This window comes from Amblyraja radiata, chromosome 26 (assembly GCF_010909765.2).
Source record: "Amblyraja radiata isolate CabotCenter1 chromosome 26, sAmbRad1.1.pri, whole genome shotgun sequence".
In the NCBI taxonomy this organism is placed as follows: Eukaryota; Metazoa; Chordata; class Chondrichthyes; order Rajiformes; family Rajidae; genus Amblyraja; species Amblyraja radiata.
In genome coordinates this window covers 8462182-8484166 of record NC_045981.1, presented here as the reverse complement: position 1 = coordinate 8484166, position 21985 = coordinate 8462182, and the positions used below count along the sequence as shown (strand labels likewise).

Below are 21985 nucleotides of genomic sequence, written 5' to 3'. Positions count from 1 at the left end.
ACAGCAGATACTGGTTTACAAAAAAAAGACAGTGCTGGAGTAATTGGGCGGGACGGGCGGCATCTCTCGAACATGGATAGGTGATCGGATAATGGGAAGGGGGAGAGAAATCTGGAAGAGAGAAGGGGCAGGACAAAGCCTGGCAAAAGATAGGTAGATACAGGAGAGGGGGGATTTTGATATGCAGATGGTTGGACAAGAGATGAAAAGACAAGTGTGAGATTAGTTTTTTTTTCTGATCAAAATGTTTCCCAACTTTTGCAAATATTAAAAAATAAACTCTTAACACCCTTAATACATTTATTCAACTCTACTTAGAATCTGCGTTTTAACTGCCTTTCTTCAGGATTTAGTTGAACCAGGCTGGGGCATTTCCTGAGTCATCTGTGTAGTTCTGCGAGTGTGTAACCTGTTACGATTTTAAGTCCGTCTGTAATAATAATAATAATAAATACTTTATTGATCCCCTCCGGGAAATTCAGATGTCAAGAAGCCAACAAAGAACAAACCCACACATTCAGAACGAAAGCAGACAAAAAAAACATAAAATACAATGTGGACAATATCTGAAAGAAATAATACTTAAAAAGACCCAATAATTAACTATTAAAAATGCAAAAACGCATCCCCATACAGCCTAGCATTAGGCATAAAATCTAATGGCTGCAGGGGTGAAGGATCTCCTGAACCGCTCCGTTCTACAGCGCAGGGAGAGGAGCCGGTTGTTGTTCAGTGTGCTCTTTTGACCCTCCAGAATTTCATGGAGGGGATGCCCGGAGTTGTCGAGGATGGCCTGCACCTTGCTCCTCGTGCGCCTCTCAAGCACATCCACCACAGAGTCCACTCTCCCCCCCAGCACTGAGCTAGCTTGTTTTACCAGCTTGACCAACTTCTTGCTGTTTTTAGCACTGATGTTGTTGCCCCAACTTACAACAGCGTAGAAAATGACTCTTGCAACCACAGTATTGTAAAACAGGTACAGCATATCATTGCGCACATTGAAGGATCTGAGCCTTCTGAGGAAAAAGAGTCTGCCCCGTCCTTTTAATACAGAGGGAAATTGTGAATTGATGAATCGTGGTAAGACCTAATCTACTTTCTGTGATTTGCTTCTTCAGTAAGAGGTGATTAGTTCAACTTGGCAAAATGTTTGACACAAACATTGTGGGGCATTGGGCCTGAATCTGGAATTCTCTGCCACAGAAGACAGTGGAGGTCAATTCACTGGATGTATTCAAGAGAGAGTTAGATATACTGTAGCTTTTTGGGCTAACGGAATCAAGGGATATGGGGAGAAAGCAGGAACAGGGTATATTGTTTTACTGTTCTTTTTGCAATCCATGTTCTTGGGATATCTAAATCCAAATTTTATTCGTTATTTATGTTATGACATTGGTTGGAAGCTGCATACCAAATCTCGTTGCGCTTATGTGCAATGACAATAAAAAGATATTATATTACTGATTCTGGATGATCAGCCATGATCATATTGAATGGCGGTGCTGGCTTGAAGGGCCGAATGGCCTACTCCTACACCTATTTTCTATGTTCCTGTGCTGTACTGTTCTATGTTCATTGTGGTACCCTTTTCACTGTATGTATTGATGTCTGAAAATTTGAAGTGAGGCTGGATGATAAGGGGATGTGAAGTGATTCGATCCTATTTCATCTCACAAAATATGTTCAAATTTAATGACAGGAATTGCAGACTGTTATCTGATGCAATTTCCTGAAAGACCATGAAAATGGATCCAAGATCCGCTATTATTCATTCACAAGTAGTAAATGACACTGCAAGCTGCATGTCAATACACTGGTTTTCCACCAACATGAGGAAGTTATACCTTTCTCACAGCAGTGCACTTGGATACGCTGGCAGATCTCACAAACCAATCCACATTTGTAGTGGCATTCTCACAGCTGTGATATACACTTGGCAGATTATCGCTGGCTCTTCCATATCCTTGTCTACACCAAGCCAAAAGCAAAACTACACACCACCGCTTGCATGTTATCAATGTTCAGATACTCTGAGTCCCTTCGTTCTTTTCCTTCATTTTCTTTGGCTGAACTACCCTTTGATCCCATTTTGGTGCAGCATTGATTTGTGGACAACTCATAACATCTGTGATGGAACGGCTCCCATTCTCAGCCAAACCAGTGTTTAAATCAAATTAGCCACCAAACTATGCTCATATAGTTGCTTTTGTACTGGATATTTCTGACTTAATTTCACTGTCTCCACCATTGTTACAGGAAAATTATACATAGGTTGTACATTGCATTCGCTGTGTATATATCAGCAGGTTTGAATGCTCAATATTACATAACATAATTGTGAGGGCAGCTGGTTGGCCCATTACTGAATTTCTGAGGCTGCCATTGCGAGATTTATGGCCGGCCCCAAGAATAGCTGACATAGGTATATGATCACCCTTGCAAGCTTAGAACACATTTTTGTTTCTCTCACCACAAATTCTATCTGATCTGTTGAGTATTGCATAAGTACTGTTGAACTCTCAGTAACATTCTGCCCGTGGTAATCTTTAAACCAGTCACAGGGTAATGTGGTGTCCGAATAAAGACCTTTGAGGATCTTTGTGAATTATTAAATAATATTAGCTGTAGATCTTGCTGGTTTAATTGGGAGCAGTTTTCTGGAGTTCTTCCAGCACTTTTGTCTACCTTCGATTTTCCAGCATCTGCAGTTCCTTCTTGAACAATGAATTTCCAGCATGCTCTTGCTTCTCTGGGATCATGTAAAGTGGAGCACAGCCAGTGGAACTCAAGAAACACATTCAGGACATCTGCATTCATGCAGGAATCTTGAACACATTGGCAGTTGCATTGAGAAATATGGAATTCCAGGCAAAACTTGCAAAATCTGGGTCGGCTACTGCTGTGGGTTAGAATGAGATCTTAATTTGCCAAAGGGCCTTTTACAGGGATGACATTGTAGCTTATTCATTAAACCTCAGCCACATAATCAAATTAAATTGATAATAGGTTAATTGAATGGACAAAACCACTACTAGACTGATAGTAACAGAGATTTCCCTCAACAAGCCAAAGGAAGTCGGAAAATGAGGTGTGCGGGTGGATTGCCCCCTTGGAATAGTGGAAGAATATTCCAGAACTACCTTGTGAAGGTAGGATAGATGAGAAATTCCTGTCATTTTGCTGTGCTCTAACAAGCTTGATGCTGCCCAAACTTCATGGACGAAGAGAAGTTTTATTTTCCAGTGCAACACCTCATTAGGTGCAGCACATGCTGTTTTCCATGCAACTGTAAGTGTATTTATATTGTGATCACATTGGACAGGCTCCCTTGATGTTCTTGCTTGTCAAAGAACGTAAATTTCCCAGACAATCTGGAATGCTCAAATGCAGCAACGGCTTGGAGGTTGAACATTGGATTAGAAAATTGTTTTCAGCATTCGTTCTTCAAAGTCACACTTTTACACTCTGTTGTAGAGGTATGATGGAAAGTTCAAAGAAAGCTTCACTGTTAAAATGTACATTTGCATTTTAGCAAATATAGACACAAAATGCTGCAGTAACTCAGCGGAACAGGCAGCATCTTTGTAGAGAAGGAATGGGTGAAGTTTAGGGTCGAGACCCTTCAGTCTGATGGGGGGGGGGGGGGGGGGGGGGGGGAGATCGATAGATAAGGAAGTGTGAAGGTGTGAAAACAGGACAAAGGGAATGGAGATCAAGGAAAATGGAGAATAGATCATTGTTAGCTGGGAGAAAGTGACAAAGCAAACAGTTAAAATTTAGTCGGTGACAGTAAGATTGGTCAGAGAACTGGGAAATGGGAATGGTGGAGAGAGAGGGAAAGCATGGGTCACTTGAAGTTAGAGAAGTCAATGTTCATACCGCTGGGATGTAAACTGCCCAAGCAAAATATGAGGTGCTGTTCCTCTAATTTGTACTGGGCCTCACTCTGACAATGGAGGAGGCCCAGGACAGAAAGGTCAGTATGGGAGGGGGAGTTAAAGTGTTTAGCAATCGGGAGATCAGGTAGGTTTAGGCGGACTGAGCGAAGGTGTTCAGTGAAACGATCGCCGAGCCTGCGCTTGGTCAGCCTGTTTCAATGGAGACAACAAGAGACTCAGATGCTGAAATCTTGAGCAAGAAGTAACTGGTGGACTCAGCATGTCAGGCAGCATCTGTGGAGGGAAATGGACAGGCAACATTTCTCCCAGTTACCTCCCCTCTACTTGAGTCTTGAAGCAGGATCCTGATCCAAACCATCATGTGTCCATTTCCCTCTACAGTTCCTGCCTGACCCACTGAGTCAGCAAAGTGCAGGGAAAAAATAGCAAGGTCCTCAACAAGGTAGACTGGCAGTTCAAATACATCTCCTTGGAAACTAAAGCAGAACAGTTTTAGGAATTTCACAAATTTGTAGCAGGCATACAATTGCTATTAATTTTAAAATATTGATTGTGAAATTGTTTTATTTGTAGAATAAAGGCCATCACCATAACCAGGGTGACCACTTTCCAACAGATGGTTTTGGTAAGTCGACCGTAAATGTTTGCTATCATATAATGAAATAATGCAGCTGCTGTAAAATATAATATTTTTGAAAGCTTCAGATCTCCTGTTCTAAGCTATATGATCTCTTTGTTTTCAACAATTGTGTGAAATCAAAACATAAAATGGGCACCTGATGTATTCATGCTTTGAGCGTTAGAGCAAATAAATGAATTTGTTTAATATTTCAGATATGCTAAGTATGAAAATTTAAATATTTTAGCAATTTAGCCTATTCTAGCCTTTTTATGAAGCCTTTCGGCCCAACCATCCATGCTGACCACTGATCACCCTTTCACACCAGTTCCGTGTTATCTCACTTTCTCATCCACTCCCTGCACGCTAGGAACAATTTACAGAGACATTCTAGCAGTCCATTTGCATGCCAGACCAATCCCTTTATGCTTTAAAGAGTCATGTCAAGAACAAAGTGGACAAGGTAGATTACAATGGTGTGTTTGTGAAAACTATCCATGCAATAGTGATGAGTTTAAGGCAGATAAACCCAAGGCTGTGTGGAGATTACGAAGTTGTATAAATCAACCATACAAGACAAATAATAACTTCGGCAAACTCATTGGACCAAGGACTGACAAGTCTCCTGGACATAATGGTGTGAAACCTAGGGCTTCAAAAGAAGTGGTTTAATGATTGTTGATATATTGGTCGGAGCTTTCTAAAAATTACTGAGATCCAAGGAAGATCTCAAAGATTTGGAAAATTGCAATTGTAATACCCCTAGTCAAGAAAAAAAGGAGAGAAAATTAGAAGTATAGGTCTGTTATAATATTTGTTTCAGGGGAAATGCTGCAATCCATTTGGTAGGAGTATATTTCACAAACCTTAATACTATTAAGGAGAATCAACAAAATATGAAAGGGAAAAATAATTTGATGTTCATTAGAAGTCTTTAAGGCTGGTTTAAGGGAACCATTGGATTAATATATTTGATTACAAAAAAGCACACTATGGAAATGGCATTGAAGAATGTAGGAGAATTTACTTCTGACAAAAGGTCATTGGCCTGAAGGATTGACACCTTTTCCCTCTCTACAGGTGCTGTTGGTCCTGCTGAAACGTCTGTACTTGTTAGGCATTTGATAAGATGCCACATTATGGCACAAGGTAAGATCTCATGACTTTGGGAGCAATACATTAGAATAGAAAGGAATTGGTAAATTAGCAGTCAATGGGCAGGTTGGCAAAGTGCAACGATTGGAATGACAGAGAGTTCATTGCTGCGGACTCAGCAACTTGCGATCTTTATGAACTACTCAAATGAAGGGACTGAATGTGTTGCAGCCAAACTTGGAGGTAACACAAAGATAGGTGGAAAAGGGAATTATAAAGTAGACACAGTACACAAAGGAATATAAATGGACATTTTGCCACTACCATGCACATGATTAGTCCATATCTGGAGTACTGTATACAGATTTGGTCTCCATATTTAATGAGGGGTATGCTTGTATTAAAGGCAATTCATTAGATTGATTCATTGAATGAAGGCATTGTATTTTGAAGAAAGGTTGAACAGGCTGAGCCTGAACACAACGTGATGCAAACGGAATGTATGTTTTCATAATGAATAATATCCTTTGGTTTGAAGGTCAGTGCCAATGGCTGACAAACAGCCCAGGAATAGTAGCTTATACATATCTGTGCATGAATGCTGGAAAAGATAGCAAAGAGATGGTGCAATATTTTGCATGATTCCTTTAAATTCTTGTCATGTGTTCAGACCATTACATTACGTACTCAAAAAGGAGCGAGAGGATATAGAGCAAGAATCATAAGCTGCATTTAATAAATATAAAATACACGTGTAGCTCTCCTTGTTTGTTATAATAATACAGACAAGTTCAAATTGGCATGTGATGGTTAAGTTACAGTTTAAATGCAGTGGTAAACAACACAATGGATGTAGAGGTAGAGAAATAGGTTGTTTTCAATCTCCTACAAAGAGCAAATACAATTATGCAACAATGGGTAAGGAAGCACTTGGTGTATGTTAGCATTCAAGAAATTACATCCATTTTTACAAGACATTTCTGAAGCCATTACTGGCGATATAAAATCCAAATCCAAAATAATTGCATTATAGCAACACAGTTGAGTACAATCTTTATAACAGAATGTCATGGCAGCACTATAAAGTGGCGTACCTGGTCTTCATAGCTATTTCTTAGTTTCATAGCTATTTATAAAGTTTCATAGGTATTTTGCAACATTTAATTGCATCTTAGAAAATCAACATTTAAATAATGCGCAGTCTAGACAAATAAACCTCTGCCTTATGTGTTGTGAAAACAATACGTACAGATTATCGTCCCCTGATTTCAGAGAGCAAAATGTGCTAACCAAGAATGTGGTTGAAATAATTTACACTTTGTGATCTCAGGATGTAACAAGATTCTTTGCACTGCTGCTAATGCTGCAGCATTTTCACGGTTCATTCCTCACACGCAGTCCAGACCTAATACCCTATGACCATGCAGCCCTCTCCCACTGCCCCTCTGGCAGTGTCTCGTGTCCTCAGAACACATCTGATGTTCACAATTCTCCCAATATAGCTCTGAGAGTACACTATTCTATCAATACATAGTGCCAGTTTGGATGCAGAAACAAGGAACCGCAGAAACAAGGAACTGTGGCGCGGCGGGAACTTTAAATCTCCGACCGCCGGCCTGCGGCCTCCACCAACCTGAAGCCGCGGTCTCCAGTGGGGGAGGCACCGATTCAGGACTTACCTTGTCTTTTACTCATCTGGACGCCCACAGTGGCGTCTGCGGAGGGTTGAGGTCCTGACCATGGGGGGAAATGGAGGAGGACTGGTCAAATTTTGTGCCTTCCACCACAGTGATGAATGCTGTGGTGGATGTTTGTGTTCAATTTTTATTGTGTTTTTGTGTGTTCTTTTTCATTGTACCGCTGCTGGCAAATTCATTTCACTTGTACTTTATGTGCAAATGACGAATAAAACTGATTGATTGATTGATTGACGCTGATTTGCAAAAAAAAAATAGACTGGAGTAACTAATGGGTCAGGCAGCACTTCTGGAGAACGTGGACAGGTGAGTGTCAGTCTGGATCTTGTGCTCAAATTTTCAGAGTGGGGCTTGAACCCACAACTTTCTAACTCTGAAAGGATAGTGGTACTTACTGAGTCATGGTTTCCACTTTTGAACAGTGGAATCCACAGGACAGATTAACATGCCCAAACAGGTAAGACTGAGGGACAGATTATGATTACTTTGTTTTATCTACTATGAACAGGGGTTAATTGCGTCGTCCTAAACTGAAACTTTTGAACTCTTTAAGTGATTTTGCAAAGCGTGTACTTTAAATACAGTTAGTAGCAAAGCTCAATGATCTGCTTCTGGGTGTAATAAAATGGTACGGGCTTGGTTTGGCAACCTGGGCGCCCAGGAGCGGAAAATACAACAAAAAGTAGTAAACACTGCCCAGTCCATCGAGGGGATCTATTGCAGTCGCTGCCTCAAAAAGGCTGGCAGCATCATCAAGGACCCACACCATCTTGGCCACACACTCATCCCCCCGCTACCTTCAGGTAGAAGGTACAGTAGCCTGAAGACTGCAACGTTCAGGTTCAGAAACAGCTTCTTCCCCACAGCCATCAGGCTATTAAACTCAACTCAAACAAAACTCTGAACATTAATAGCCCATTATCTGTTTATTTGCACTTTATCTGTTTTATTTATTCATGTGTGTATATATTTATACAATGGTATATGGACACACTGATCTGTTCCGTATTCATGCCTTCTATAATTCTGTTGTGCAGAAGCAAAGCAAGAATTTCATTGTTCTATCTGGGACACATGACAATAAACTCTCTTGAATTTTGAAATGTATTCCACAGCCAAATGGGAGAACAGTGGTGCTAATCCTGGTACCCTGGCTAATATGTAGCCCTGAATTAAACCATTAAAGTTGATTATCTGATTATCATCACATTGCATACCTATTTGTGGAGCCTCGCTATGTACACATTTTCAGACGTATTTCCCACATTACAATAATAACTGTAATTCAACATGAATTCACTAGTTGAAGACTCTGAAACACCTTTGGATTTTTCTTAAACTTACTAAGTGTCCCTGAGTGTGTATAATATGTCTGAATGGTGCAAATCAGATGGCTAAATCCAAGGATGAGATCCTTGTGCACATTTAATATTTATTACGCAGCAAAGCAACACGATTGATGGGTTCCAAAAGCAGACTCAACATATTGACACGCCTTACGCAAGAATTCTCTGAAGTTGTTGACAACTGGATATTTTAAATGCCTATGCTATAAATATAAATTGCATTAAGTTACATTCAATCTAACAATAATAAACATAAAAGCAGAAGAATTCTTTACAATATTTTCTGAAACAAGCCTTTATTGGGAATGTTGGATTTTTGGTCAGCATATATTGTACATTCCTATCTATCCTGAAACTGAGTGGTTTGCAGAGCATTTCTCTTGAGAGTCAACCATGGTGCTGTCAGTCTTGAATTATATTGAAGCTTGACTTGTTGAACTGCAGATGTTCTACTCTGAAGGGCCTTGGTAGGGGTTTTAATGAGTTATCTACATTGTTCTTGGTCACCTGAGACCATCTTTTTAATTCTTTTAAATTTAATTGTTTTTAAATTCCCAGTCTTCTGCGATGGGCGTGGGGAGACTTAAACTCATATCTCCAGTTTGTTGCTCTGACCATCTTGATTACTGGTCAGCAACATAACTACCATGTTATTTCACCATCTGCCTAATTTTGATTTGTAACTTCACATGCTTATGTGGCTTTGAGATAGTTTTTAAGTTTCTCTATATTTTGTCATTGGAAGAGTCGCACTGCCCAAACACTCTGTGTTTTGCCCTCAGCCAATCTTCAGCAGACTTTCTGGAAGTTTCATGAAATGCTTCGAACATCCATATCCTTCTTGATCTATATTATTACTACAATATCGTTGAAGCCGATTCTTCAAAATCTGGCTTTGTGATCAGCACTCAATCCCAATTAGATCACCATGATCATGTCGACCCCATTGGTGCTGGGAACTTTAGGGCACATTTTCTATCTGGGATCATACAATGATAATTAAACAGGGATCGCTGTAAATGCAAGTTTCATTACTAAAGTCTGGACCTCTTTGAAATCTTACAGATTTCCAGTTAAATCACAACGGGAAACATAGCAGATTTGACCACATTAGTACTCAGAAGTGACAAATGCCATCCAGAGGGATATCAACTAACGCTGCCCAAAGCAGAATGGGATAGGAAGCATTCCAACAGGGCTGCATTTAGCTGTGCCCATATCAGTGTGTAATTGAGGGAGTTATGTTAACAAGCATTAAATTGGATTCCTAAAATATATCATCCTACATAGCTGCATGCTCACCCATAGCAGGTTGGCTGTATAATTCCAGCTGTCCTTGCAGCTGTTAGCAAAGTATGTTACTGGAATCTCTTCCCCAACATTTCTTGTCAACTTTCCACACAAGATGAAGAATTACAGTGACTGAGCTAGCTCATCACAAACAGATGCTTTCATTTATATAACCACTGCACACAGGAGACATCCCAAATGAATTACTATGATGTTATCAAATAGAATTTTACAAGGACTAGTGCAGATGACCAGAAGCTTAACAAAGGCAGGTTTTAGGGACTTTCTTCAAGAAAGACATGGAGAGCAGTGAGGTTTAAGGATGACTAAACCGGGGGCTCCGACATTGGGACCCGGAGCGGGGCCTTACATCGTCTGGCGCGAGACTTGCTGTCGCCTGCCGGGGGCTTTAACATCGGGAGAAGAGTGGAGCACAGGAGAGAGACAAGACATTGCCTTCCATCACAGTGAGGAGGAGATTCATTGTGATGGATATTTGTGTAAATTGTGTTGGTTGTGTGCCTTGGTTCTTTTCTTGTTGTATGACTGCAGAAACCAAATTTCATTTTAACTTCATTTGAGTTCAAATGACAATAAATAATTGTATATTTGTATTGATTCCAGAGTCTAGGAATATGACAGCTAAAGTCATAGCTGGTGGTGGTGCAGTGATAAAAATCGTCAAAGATCAAGTGGCCAGAATTGGGTGGATGTTGGGAGGAGAGAAGAGAGAGGGGGGTGAAGGTCAATGACGGAATTGATAACAAGGGCACAATGTTCAAAGCTGTGAGATTGCCTAACCCAGAGTCTGCATGGGTCAACAAGCATGAAGATAATAGACAAGTTAAAGAGTTAAGTCTTGCAGACTAGCAGCAGAGTGCTTAATGCCCTCAAGTATGCCAAAAAAATTAGAATGAGGGATTGCACTAAAATAATCACCCCAACTACTGACAAAAGATAAATGTATTATTCTATGACTGGAAGATAAAATCAAATGCCTTTTTTCATGAAAACCCATTAATTCATCTAAAACATTCATTTTAAACCTTTTCACCTCTTCTCACTGTCCATCCTTCCTGTACATGGCCTGAGGATTCCAGACCCACAGTCTCCTAACTTCAGCTAAGTGCTTATTTTTTTAAACTTGTGCAGCCTTGCAACCTTTCTTCCAACGAGAGATGAATCTGTCCTGAAACCTATTAATAGTTGCAAGCAAAGCGCTTGGAGTAGATGTCCAGTGTTTCACTATCAAATTGGAGATATGATTTCCATGTATAAAACAAATAAAACTGCACATGATGGAATCTGTCTATAGCCTTCTGCAATGTTACAAAGCCTAATATAAACGAGGGAAACAAACTATGACCTTCCACCTAATCATAATCATACTTTATTAGCCAGGTATGTTTTGCAACATAGGAGGGATTTCATTTGCCATACAGTCGTACTAATAAAAAGCAACAGAACACACAAAATACATTTAAACATAAACATCCACCACAGTGACTCCTCCACATTCCTCACTGCGATGGAAGGCGAAAAAAAAGTTAAATCTCTTTCCTTCTTTGTTCTCCCACGGTCGGGGGCCTCGAGCTTTCCGTTGACGGGGCGATCTTGGCTCCCATAGCCGGCGGTCGGACCCTCCGCGTCGGGGCAGTCAAACTCCTGCATCGGGGGAATCTCAGCTCCCCCACGCCTGACCCCGGGCCGGGGCTGCTTGAAACCTTCTGCATCGTTTGGAGCTTCCCGACATCGGTCTCTAACCGAGACTTCGAGCTCCTCCTCGATGGTGAAATCCGCAGGCCGCGGTTGGAGCGTCGATCCCAGGCAAGGGATCGCAGGCTCCGATGGTAAGTCCACGGCCCCGCGGTGAGGTTCAAAGTCAGTCTCGAGCAAGTCCTCCAGCTCCATGATGTTAGGCCGCAGAGCGACCGCAGGTACTATCCGGAAAACAATCGCATCTCCGGCAAGGTAGGAGATTGAAAAAAAAGTTTCCCTCGACCCCATCCCCCACCTCCACATAAAACAAACCAGAGAACATGGTTTATCCAGGTCCTTTATAATTTTAAATGGTCTCACAGCCAACAAGTCAGAGCAAAGTTCTGCTGTGCAAGCATATCATGGTAAGAATGTTTCTCAGCAATCATCTCTAAATTCCCAACCCAGATTTTTTCTGCCACTCTGAAACTTTTTTTCCTCTTACACGGTATTCAGCATTGGGAATAACGGATACATGATGTGGCTATACAATCTATTTCATTATTTCTCTTTTTTTTAATCAAAAAAATTTATTCAATTATTAAAAAATAATATTTCCACTACAATAAAACAAGCCAGAACCCACCACCATAATACAATACAAACATATATCCATAATAAACTACTATACAAATATGTTACAATCCTTATTGAGGATACATTCAACACCCTGCGGAGCCCAGGGGTCCCAGAACTCCCTCAGGGTGCCCGTGGACAGGGCGTATTCCCTTTCTAACCCCACCCAGCACGGACGTAACCCCGGAAAAGGGGAAGGCAGCCGGCTCGGGTAGAGCCCTCCACACCCTGGTGCCTTGACTCGCGGATGGCCAGCTTGGCCAGGCCCAGGAGCAACCCAACCAGGACATCTCCAGCCCTACCCTCTCCCCTACGCACAGGGTGTCCAAAGATGAGGATGGTGGGTGAAAAATGCAGCCAGAAGGCAAGGAGCAGCCCCTTTAGGTATTCAAACAGTGGCTGCAGCCTCACGCACTCCATGTACATGTGGTACACAGACTCTTCCAGCCCGCAAATGTGGCTGGCGAGTCTGAACCGTGAGAGAAACAGGTTGCAGGGAACACCTCGGTGCAATACCCTCATTATTTCTCTGTTGGGAGGAATTCTCTGTTCATCTCTTGAATCAACGAACCCACTTTTTATCCTATCCAATCTTCACTGAAACACAGAAACTCAGGTAAAGACTGCTTGAATGGAATAGGATCTTCCCTGCCTGGTTGTTCTATTTGTAGCATCTGGGGAAAAGCAAGGCAGTTCAGTACCAAAGCAAAGCTGAATTTGAAGTGGTCAGTCCTTAGTTGCACTAGAGCTCAAATCTGTTTTCTGCCTAACCTTTCAAGAGCCAACATAAATTGATGATCTATTTGAGAAGCGATTAGGTGTAAAAGAAATGGGAGAAATCAGCTATGTGTTTTCATTGTAGAAACAAGAAACCGCAGATGCTGGTTTATCAAGGATAGACACAAAACACTGGAGTAACTCAGCGGGTCAGACAGCATCTCTGGAGGGCATGGATAGGTAACATTTTGGGTCGGGCCCTGTCTTCCGACATTGATTAGGTTTTTTGAGGTGATGGAGATGATTGGTGAGGTTAGGATAGTGGATGTTGTCTCCATAGAAGTAAAGTATTTTATTACAGACGATTAAGGCACGTGAAATAAACCTGAGACTTGATGGATTGGATTGAATATAATTAAAACATTATTTCCCCCTGCAAGTTATTCAGCAATGAATATAAAGGTTTGGCAAGTCATATTGCAGCTGTACAAAACTTTGGTTAATCCATGTTTTGACTATTGTGAGTAGTTCTGATTGTCACATTACAGGAAGGTGATGGATGCTTGGGAAAGGCTCACCAAGATGTTGCCTAGATTAGGGTGTATTAGGGACAAGCTTGGATTGCTTTCTCTGGAGTATCGCAGGCTGAGGGTGCGACCTAATAAAGTAGATAAAATTATGAGAGGAATGCGTAGATAAGATGTGTAGATGCCAGTCTTTTCCCACGGTAGAAATTACACATACTAGACGTCATAGCTTTAAGATGTAAGGGGGAAAGTTTGAAGGAGATTTAGGAGGCAAGATGTTTTTTACACAGAGAGTGATAGGTTCCTGGAAGGTGCTGCCAGATGAGGCGGTGGAACAGATACATACGCATCATTTAAGAGGCTTTTAGACTGACACATGAATGAGCAGGTGGCTGAAGGATATCGACCATTTGCAGGCAGAAGAGATTGGTTTAATTGACATAAAAAGCGGCACAGACATGGTGGACTGAAGGGCTTGTTCCTATACTGCAATGATCTATGTCCTTTATTAATATTTATCTTTTAAGCTTCACCAACATATTTCAACGGCAACTTGGTACGTACTATCAATGGTGCCCTTCCACATTCTAAGAATTGCAAAACTTTTAAAACAAAAATTATTACAAAGTAACCATGTATCTAGGCAGCGATGATTCACAATTAGTCCCATCACCAAGGAAAAGCAAATGTTGCTGAAACCATGCATTAGGCATGATCATTTGTGCAAGATTTTGTGAACTGGTGAACTTAAATCCTTCAGGAAAGAAAATGTACAATGAAGAGTGATTAAAAAGATGTTATTTTTCTCCATCTGGTTTTCCCATTTGGAATCCAATTGTATTTTATGTGCAGTGAACAAGCCCAAAGCCAAGTAGGTACAAGTGGGCATATTGACATTTCATTTTGAATCTAAATATGGAATTTAATTAAGGGCTGAAGCCAGAATCTGAATGTAGGTGTTTCAGATTTTGATTCACTCTTTGTGTTCATGAGTGTGCTTCTGTCTGTGTCTGCAAACATTGATACCTGTGTTACCATGTTCATGGAACTATGAACCCCTGAATCTTTCTGTTCTAATACAATCTCCAGGGCCCATCCATTTATTGTGTGAGTACTCCAGAGAAATATGAAATAATGCATTAAGGCAGCTGCCAAAAGGACTGCAGCAAGTTCAAGAAGGTGGCTCATCACATTTTTTTTCAGGGGCAATTTTGATGGGCAGCAAATACTGGTCTTGCCTGGATGATCAGATGTCAAAAAATAAATAAACAGAAGAAAATGATTTGTGGATAACGCAGCCTAAATAACAAAGAGACTGTTGAATCCTGCCAACAGCTCTATTTATAAGTGGAATCTAGAGGACAAAGTTTGTGACATCCTTTCAAAACACTGCTGGAGTTTCTCACACAGAGACAGTGATGTATGAGGAGGTGTGATATGGGAGCCTATTTCATTTGGAGAAACAAGTACAAGGCTTCATGTTAACACGCTTGACCCAAGTACAAACACCTGTCAAAATACAAAAAGTTCTGCTGGAATGTAAGTGAATGAACCTGAAGGTTATTGAACTGACCACCTAATCTGCTGTGTCATCTCCATCAACCTGTGTCATCTCCATCAACCTGACTCCAAGATGTCAGTGGGTACAAAGATGCTGATCAAGGAAAGTCAATGTTAAAGGACTTAAAGACACTGGGCCACTGAACATTCTACCTAGTCACACCTGAAGGCCAAGCTGGCCACTTCCAGCAAATGTGAACCGTAGAGTGTCCACAATGCCTGGACATCCCTAACATCCTTAATAATTAACATGCCATGGTTTCTGTGCCAGAAAACACCAAGTGTGATTTGGGAAGAACAAGTAGGAGATCCTGTTTTAATTTCACAATTGAAGCATTGATTTAAATGCAATTATAGAATTCTGGACAAAATTAACATTGTTAATGATGACCTTAAGACTGCCGTTTTGTGAGATTGGCAGACTCTGGTCTAGTGTGTGTTAATCCACCTTTCAATTCCCTTTGTTTTTAATATATTACACAATGGAATAAGGTATAAGTTATTCCACTGTGTATATGTTATTTCATGTATATGTTTCAATTTCACAATGGCACCATTTATTTAAATTAAATTGTATAATTATGGAATAAAAGCCAATTTTGTTAATGATAATATTAAGACCACCAGCTCGTGAGGAATAACCCGTTGATTCTCGAAAGTGGATTAATATGTATACGTTATTCCACTGTAAAACATATTTTTAAAAAGGAATCAAAAGTGTATCAATTGAACTAACATCCACTAGTTCAGAAGATCTACCAATGTGTCACCGCCGAATTCCCAAGAATGTTCCATTAACAGATTTTTTTCTGTACGAAGAGTAATTATTTTGAGTTATCTTCACAGTTAACTATAGGAAGAGTATGTGCAAACTCCCAGAAATATCAATGTGAAAGTATCCAGATAATCTGATTTGATGGATAAATATGGATCAAGGCATGAATTCTCCGTTTTTCTCCTTTTATCCACCAGTGATGTCAACGTTTAAGCACTTTATCAAAAAGACAGCACCTCTAGTCTTGCAGTAATACCTCGGTGCTATACGAGTATCGTGAAGAGTTATACCTTTAAAGGGGCTGTCCCACTGCGGCGACCTACAGTGGCTTGCAAAAGTATTCATACCCCTTGATCTTTTCACATTTTGTCACGTTACAACCACAAACGTAAATGTATTTTATTGGGGTTTTATGTGATAGACCAACACAAAGTGGCGCATAATTGTGAAGTGGAAGGAAAATGATACATGGTTTTCAAATTTTTTTACAGATAAAAAACTGAAAAGTGTGGCGTGCAAAAGTATTCAGCCCCCTTTACTCTGATACCCCTAAATAAAATCCAGTGCAACCAATTGCCTTCAGAAGTCACCTAATTAGTAAATAGAGTCCACTTGTGTGTAATCTAATCTCAGTATAAATACAGCTGTTCTGTGAAGGCCTCAGAGGTTTGTTAGAGAACATTAGTGAACAAACAGCATCATGAAGCCCAAGGAACACACCAGACAGGTCAGGGATAAAGTTGTGGAGAAGTTTAAAGCAGGGTTAGGTTATAAAAAAATATCCCAAGCTTTGAACATCTCATGGAGCACTGTTCAATCCATCATCCGAAAATGGAAAGAATATGGCACAACTGCAAACCTACCAAGACATGGCCGTCCACCTAAACTGACAGGCCGGACAAGGAGAGCATTGATCAGAGAAGCAGCCAAGAGGCCCATGGTAACTGGAGGAGCTGCAAAGATCCACAGCTCAGGTGGGAGAATCTGTCCACAGGACAACTATTAGTCGTGCACTCCACAAATCGGGCCTTTATGGAAGAGTGGCAAGAAGAAAGCCATTGTTGAAAAAAAGCCATAAGAAGTCCCGTTTGCAGTTTGCCACAAGCCATGTGGGGGACACAGCAAACATGTGGAGGAAGGTGCTCTGGTCAGATGAGACCAAAATTGAAGTTTTTGGCCTAAATGCAAAACGCTATGTGTGGCGGAAAACTAACACTGCACATCACCCTGAACACACCATCCCCACTGTGAAACATGGTGGTGGCAGCATCATGCTGTGGGGATGCTTTTCTTAAGCAGGGACAGGGAAGCTGGTCAGAGTTGATGGGAAGATGGATGGAGCCAAATACAGGGCAATCTTGGAAGAAAACCTGTTAGAGTCTGCAAAAGACTTGAGACTGGGGCGGAGGTTCACCTTCCAGCAGGACAACGACCCTAAACATACAGCCAGAGCTACAATGGAATGGTTTAGATCAAAGCATATTCATGTGTTAGAATGGCCCAGTCAAAGTCCAGACCTAAATCCAATTGAGAATCTCTGGCAAGACTTGAAAATTGCTGTTCACAGACGCTCTCCATCTAATCTGACTGAGTTTGAGCTATTTTGCAAAGAAGAATGGGCAAAAATTTAAGTCTCTAGATGTGCAAAGCTGGTAGAGACATACCCCAAAAGACTTGTAGCTGTAATTGCAGCGAAAGGTGGTTCTACAAAGTATTGACTCAGGGGGGCTGAATACTTTTGCACGCCACACTTTTCAGTTTTTTATTTGTAAAAAAATTTGAAAACCATGTATCATTTTCCTTCCACTTCACAATTATGCGCCACTTTGTGTTGGTCTATCACATAAAATCCCAATAAAATACATTTACGTTTGTGGTTGTAACGTGACAAAATGTGGAAAAGTTCAAGGGGTATGAATACTTTTGCAAGCCACTGTAATTGGCGAGTTTTGGGAAAATTGGACACCGAATAGTGGAGAGTGAAGACGACCTCCTTCGATCTCCTTTGACTTCCCTTCGACTATGTTGAAGACTCTGCGACTACCCTCGATTACCTACGAATAACATGACGATCTACTTCGACTAAACCTACGAGTTTTTTTTAAAAATCGCTTTTTTTTCCATGGCGACCTTTTTTTACTCGTGGGCATTTTTCAGCATGTTGAAAAATACGCTGTGACCTAGAGTACGCGGGGACTACTCTCGAGCATGAAGGAGAGTTACAAAAACCTCCTTGGACCTCGTGTTGACCATGCTGCGAGTATGAGTCGAGGGCAAACTCTTCTAAACTCGCCAATTAGGTTGCCGCAGTGGGACAGGCCCGTTTATGTCTCTGGAGAGGGATTTGACTGTATAACATTCTGACCCGGAGAAGAATGTGTTCCCTCCATGCCACATAAGAGTCTCAGAGGAAGTACAATGAAATGAGGGAATGTTTGTTTAGAGGAACTTAAAATACATCGGTCAAATGTGCTGGGGATGAACTAGTAGGGCAGTGAGAGGTGCTATGCTTCAGCACAGTTTGAGAACTTTCAGATAAAACTGAAGACCTCAGAAACCGTTAAAAGAAAAAACTACTGAAATGGTGGAAGTATCTGGTCTTTCGCGTGGATGAAATAAGTTGGTCAGCAGCTTTGGGAGCAATCAAACTGGCCGACTGAGCGATGCTGCAATAGCGGGGAACCTGTAGTGAAGACAGACTGTTGCACCAAAGCAGAGCAAGTTAGGGGAAATGCCACCCTCTTTGGTCGTATATTTAACTCCAATCAAACTCGGTGTAATCCTACTCCTGCACCTGTTCGATCTGCCCAGTGGAGGAGTGATCCTGCCTCCTGTCGATGCTCATAAAACAGAAATACAAAAACAAGCTAGCTGTCGCGAAATGGGAATTCTTACCACGTCGATTAGAGTGTAATTATTTAATAGCTTCTAGAAACAGCAACAGTTGTTAGGGCAGATTTGGTTCTTTGAATTGTCGGGGAAGAAAATATTGCAAATTACCCGTCACTTCGTCAGTTTATTGCATCCTCCACTATCATCGGTTAAACAATGTTCATTAAAAACATCCCGAGGAAAGTGGGGTTTCACCGCGACAGCAGATGTTAATTTAGGAACTACGGATCTTCTCCAGTCACGGGCTGGGTGCCAGGTTAAACGCTTACACACCGATATGTCAGGAATCTCCTCTCCTCCGTTGGCGTCCCAATGTTTGCGAAGCGGACTATGTGTGCCATTTTTTCCCTCAATTACTTTTTTTGTGGCCAACCTTATTTGTTAAGCTCATTCATTTGGATTCTCAGTATGAACCCTTCGGCCCGTGCTAACCCCTAGATCGGTTTAACACCTAAGAACTAATTCTGCCGACCTTACCTCCGGGAAAAGTGGTGATCCCACAGCCCCCGCCGTCGGGATCCACAGCGGTCATGAAGGTACGTTTGGTACACAGTCTCCAAAGCCCAAAATGCGCCTCCTCACAAGTGGTGTTGGACTTTTCCAGCCTGGGGCGAAGGAATGCCCAGTGATCGGTGCTGACCGCGACCACCGTTAAAATTAATCCGATCGCCACGAAGCAGGACGTAAGTTTAATTTTCCCCGCTTTATTATTCTCCTCCATTGCGTCGCTGAGGACTCTGGCCGATCTTGTCTCCAGTCTCTGCTCCTCGCTAAGTCTGATGTGCGTCAGCCCGGTCACAGCGAGAGTCTCAGCCGTGGTGTAAAGTTTCCAAGCACCACTCTATATCTGGAGATAGACACACAAATGTGGATCTATATCTGGATCTCTGTCCCAGTTCCCTGAACACCCTCGCACCAGTCACATCCCCAGAATGAAATCCGTTCGGGCCTTCATTTGATTTTAGTTCTGGCAGAAAGGTGTTTTGACTTTGGGTTCTACTACTGGTTAGTCTATGTTATTTGATAAGGAGGAATGTGTGGTGACTCCAGAGATAACAATCCAGAAATGGTTCCACGATGCAAAAGCATTTTGCCATGCACTTTGGGATTTTGATTCACGGCATGGTGGCGCAGTGGTAGAGTTGCTACCAGCGAATGCAGCGCCAGAGACCCGGGTTAGAACCATAGAAACATAGAAAATGGGTGCAGGAGGAGGCCATTCGGTCCTTCGAGCCAGCACCGCAATTCATTGTGATCATGGCTGATCGTCCCCAATCAATAACCCGTGCCTGCCTTCTCCCCATATCCCTTGATTCCACTAGCCCCTAGAGCTCTATCTTAAATCCATCCAGTGACTTGGCCTCCACTGCCCTCTGTGGCAGGGAATTCCACAAATGGTTCGACTACGGTTGCTGTCTGTACGGAGTTTGTATGTTGCCAGTTCCCACCCAGAGTCATTCTCGTGTTTCAAACATAGCATTTTCGCTTGTTGCTCCATCATATTTTTATTTAATTCTATCTGTTAGAACTCAATGGGATCTAACTCCAGCACATCTGCAGGCAGTTCAATTCAAATGTACACTGCATTTAAAAAAAAATTCCTGTTGTCACTCTCGCTGTCGAGGAGGAGGGTTTTATGGTTATCTAAAATAGTCACATGTGACAAGTCACAGTGAAATTGTTTGGTTGCATTTCTTGCTGTGGTTTACAAATAGTCGCCCATAAAGGGCGCTTACAAAGTTACAAATTCCCCTGCGCCAGTTTCCCCTTTGTTCTTCCCCTCCCCTCCCTCACTGCGCCCCACCCCCCCACGCGGGTCCTCCATTGTTCAATTGGATTCATACCATTGGGTTGTAAGCTACCCAAGTGGTATACGGCGTGTGGTCCTTCAAATTGTGTAGCCTCACTGGCAATGCAGGAGACCTAGGACATCCCCTTTCTTGATCTCGCTATCTCCATCACAGGGGACAGACTATCGACTGACATGTACTGCTAAACCTACTGACTCCAACAGTTATCGGGGCTACTCCTACCCTGCCTCTTGCAAAGATGCTATCCCCTACTCACAATTTCCTCATCTCCACCGGATCTTTCCAGCTTCTAAGACATCCGAGATATCCTCGTTCTTCAGTAAACAGGGTTTCCCCCTGCTGTTATAGGTGGATCTCTCACCTGCCTCTCCACTGTGTCCAATAGTTCTGCTCTTGCCCCCCATATGGAACAAGGATAGAGTTCACCTGGTTCTCACATTTCATCCCCAGTCTTCTCATCCAACACTTACTTACTGCCTATTATGCCTCCTGGCATGTAGGGCAGCAACGAAGGTCCTCCACTCAGTGTTGATTCTTTCAGTTGCTGTTTCTGTAACATATTTGTTTTACGAGACAGGGTTGTTAGCCCTGTGCTCAACCTCCAACCTGGAGGACCAGTGGATCGCTCTTCGCCTCGCCTCTACCCTTCGACCTGTCCAGCATGGGAGACCCTAACATGAGACGAAAACTCGCGCTGGCACAGCTATAGGGGCCACTGAGACACACAAGCTCCCCGACCACGACAAGGTTGCAATCCAACACAACTACCAACATATCCGTCTCCTCCAACACCAGCCGCATTTTCCCATCTCTTTCTGCCTTCTGCAGTTACCGCTCCCTGCACAGCTCTTTGGTTCACTCATTCATTCCCACCCAAACCGCCCCATCTGCAATACATTGCCAGAGTGAGGCCACACACAAACCGGAGGAACAACACCTCATACTCCGCGTGGATAGTTTACAATCCAACAGTATGAACATTGAATTCTCTAATTTTAGGTAACTCCAAAACCCTTCCCCTCTCCCTTCTTCCCCCTCCCCCCTCTCCCTATCCTCTTCACAGTTCATAAAGCTGCCAAGTTGTGAATCACTCCTAAAAAATCCAGGTGCTGAAATGAATCTTAAAAATAGAAAAGGCCCCAACACTGGGAACCTCACAATTTATCTTACTCCAGTCTGCCAATCAATTATTCATCATAAACCTGTTATGTGGCACCTTATTGACAGCCGTCTGGAAGTCTGTGTTTTCCACATTAACAGTATTACTCTAATCAACCCCACCTGTACCTCATTAAACATTTCCATCAAACTGGCTACTACATCAGAGCTAACATGTTTTAGTTATTCGGTTTTCCTCTGGTATTAATCCTGTCCTGGATCAATAATTCCTAAAGCTTTCCCACACCGAGATTAAGCTGATTTA

General features: G+C 42.0%; 1 protein-coding gene across 1 annotated transcript in view; it reads right to left on the bottom strand.

Annotated features, from left to right (window-relative positions):
- Positions 1 to 19619, bottom strand: part of cacng1 (calcium voltage-gated channel auxiliary subunit gamma 1) — a 32514-nt gene extending 12895 nt beyond the window's left edge. Inside the window, exon 1 of the mRNA XM_033044150.1 lies at positions 19229 to 19619. Within this exon, the coding sequence (XP_032900041.1) occupies positions 19229 to 19472 (244 nt within the window). The 5' untranslated portion in view covers positions 19473 to 19619. The remainder of the gene's footprint in view (positions 1 to 19228) is intronic.
- Between the last annotated feature and the right edge of the window lie 2366 nt (positions 19620 to 21985).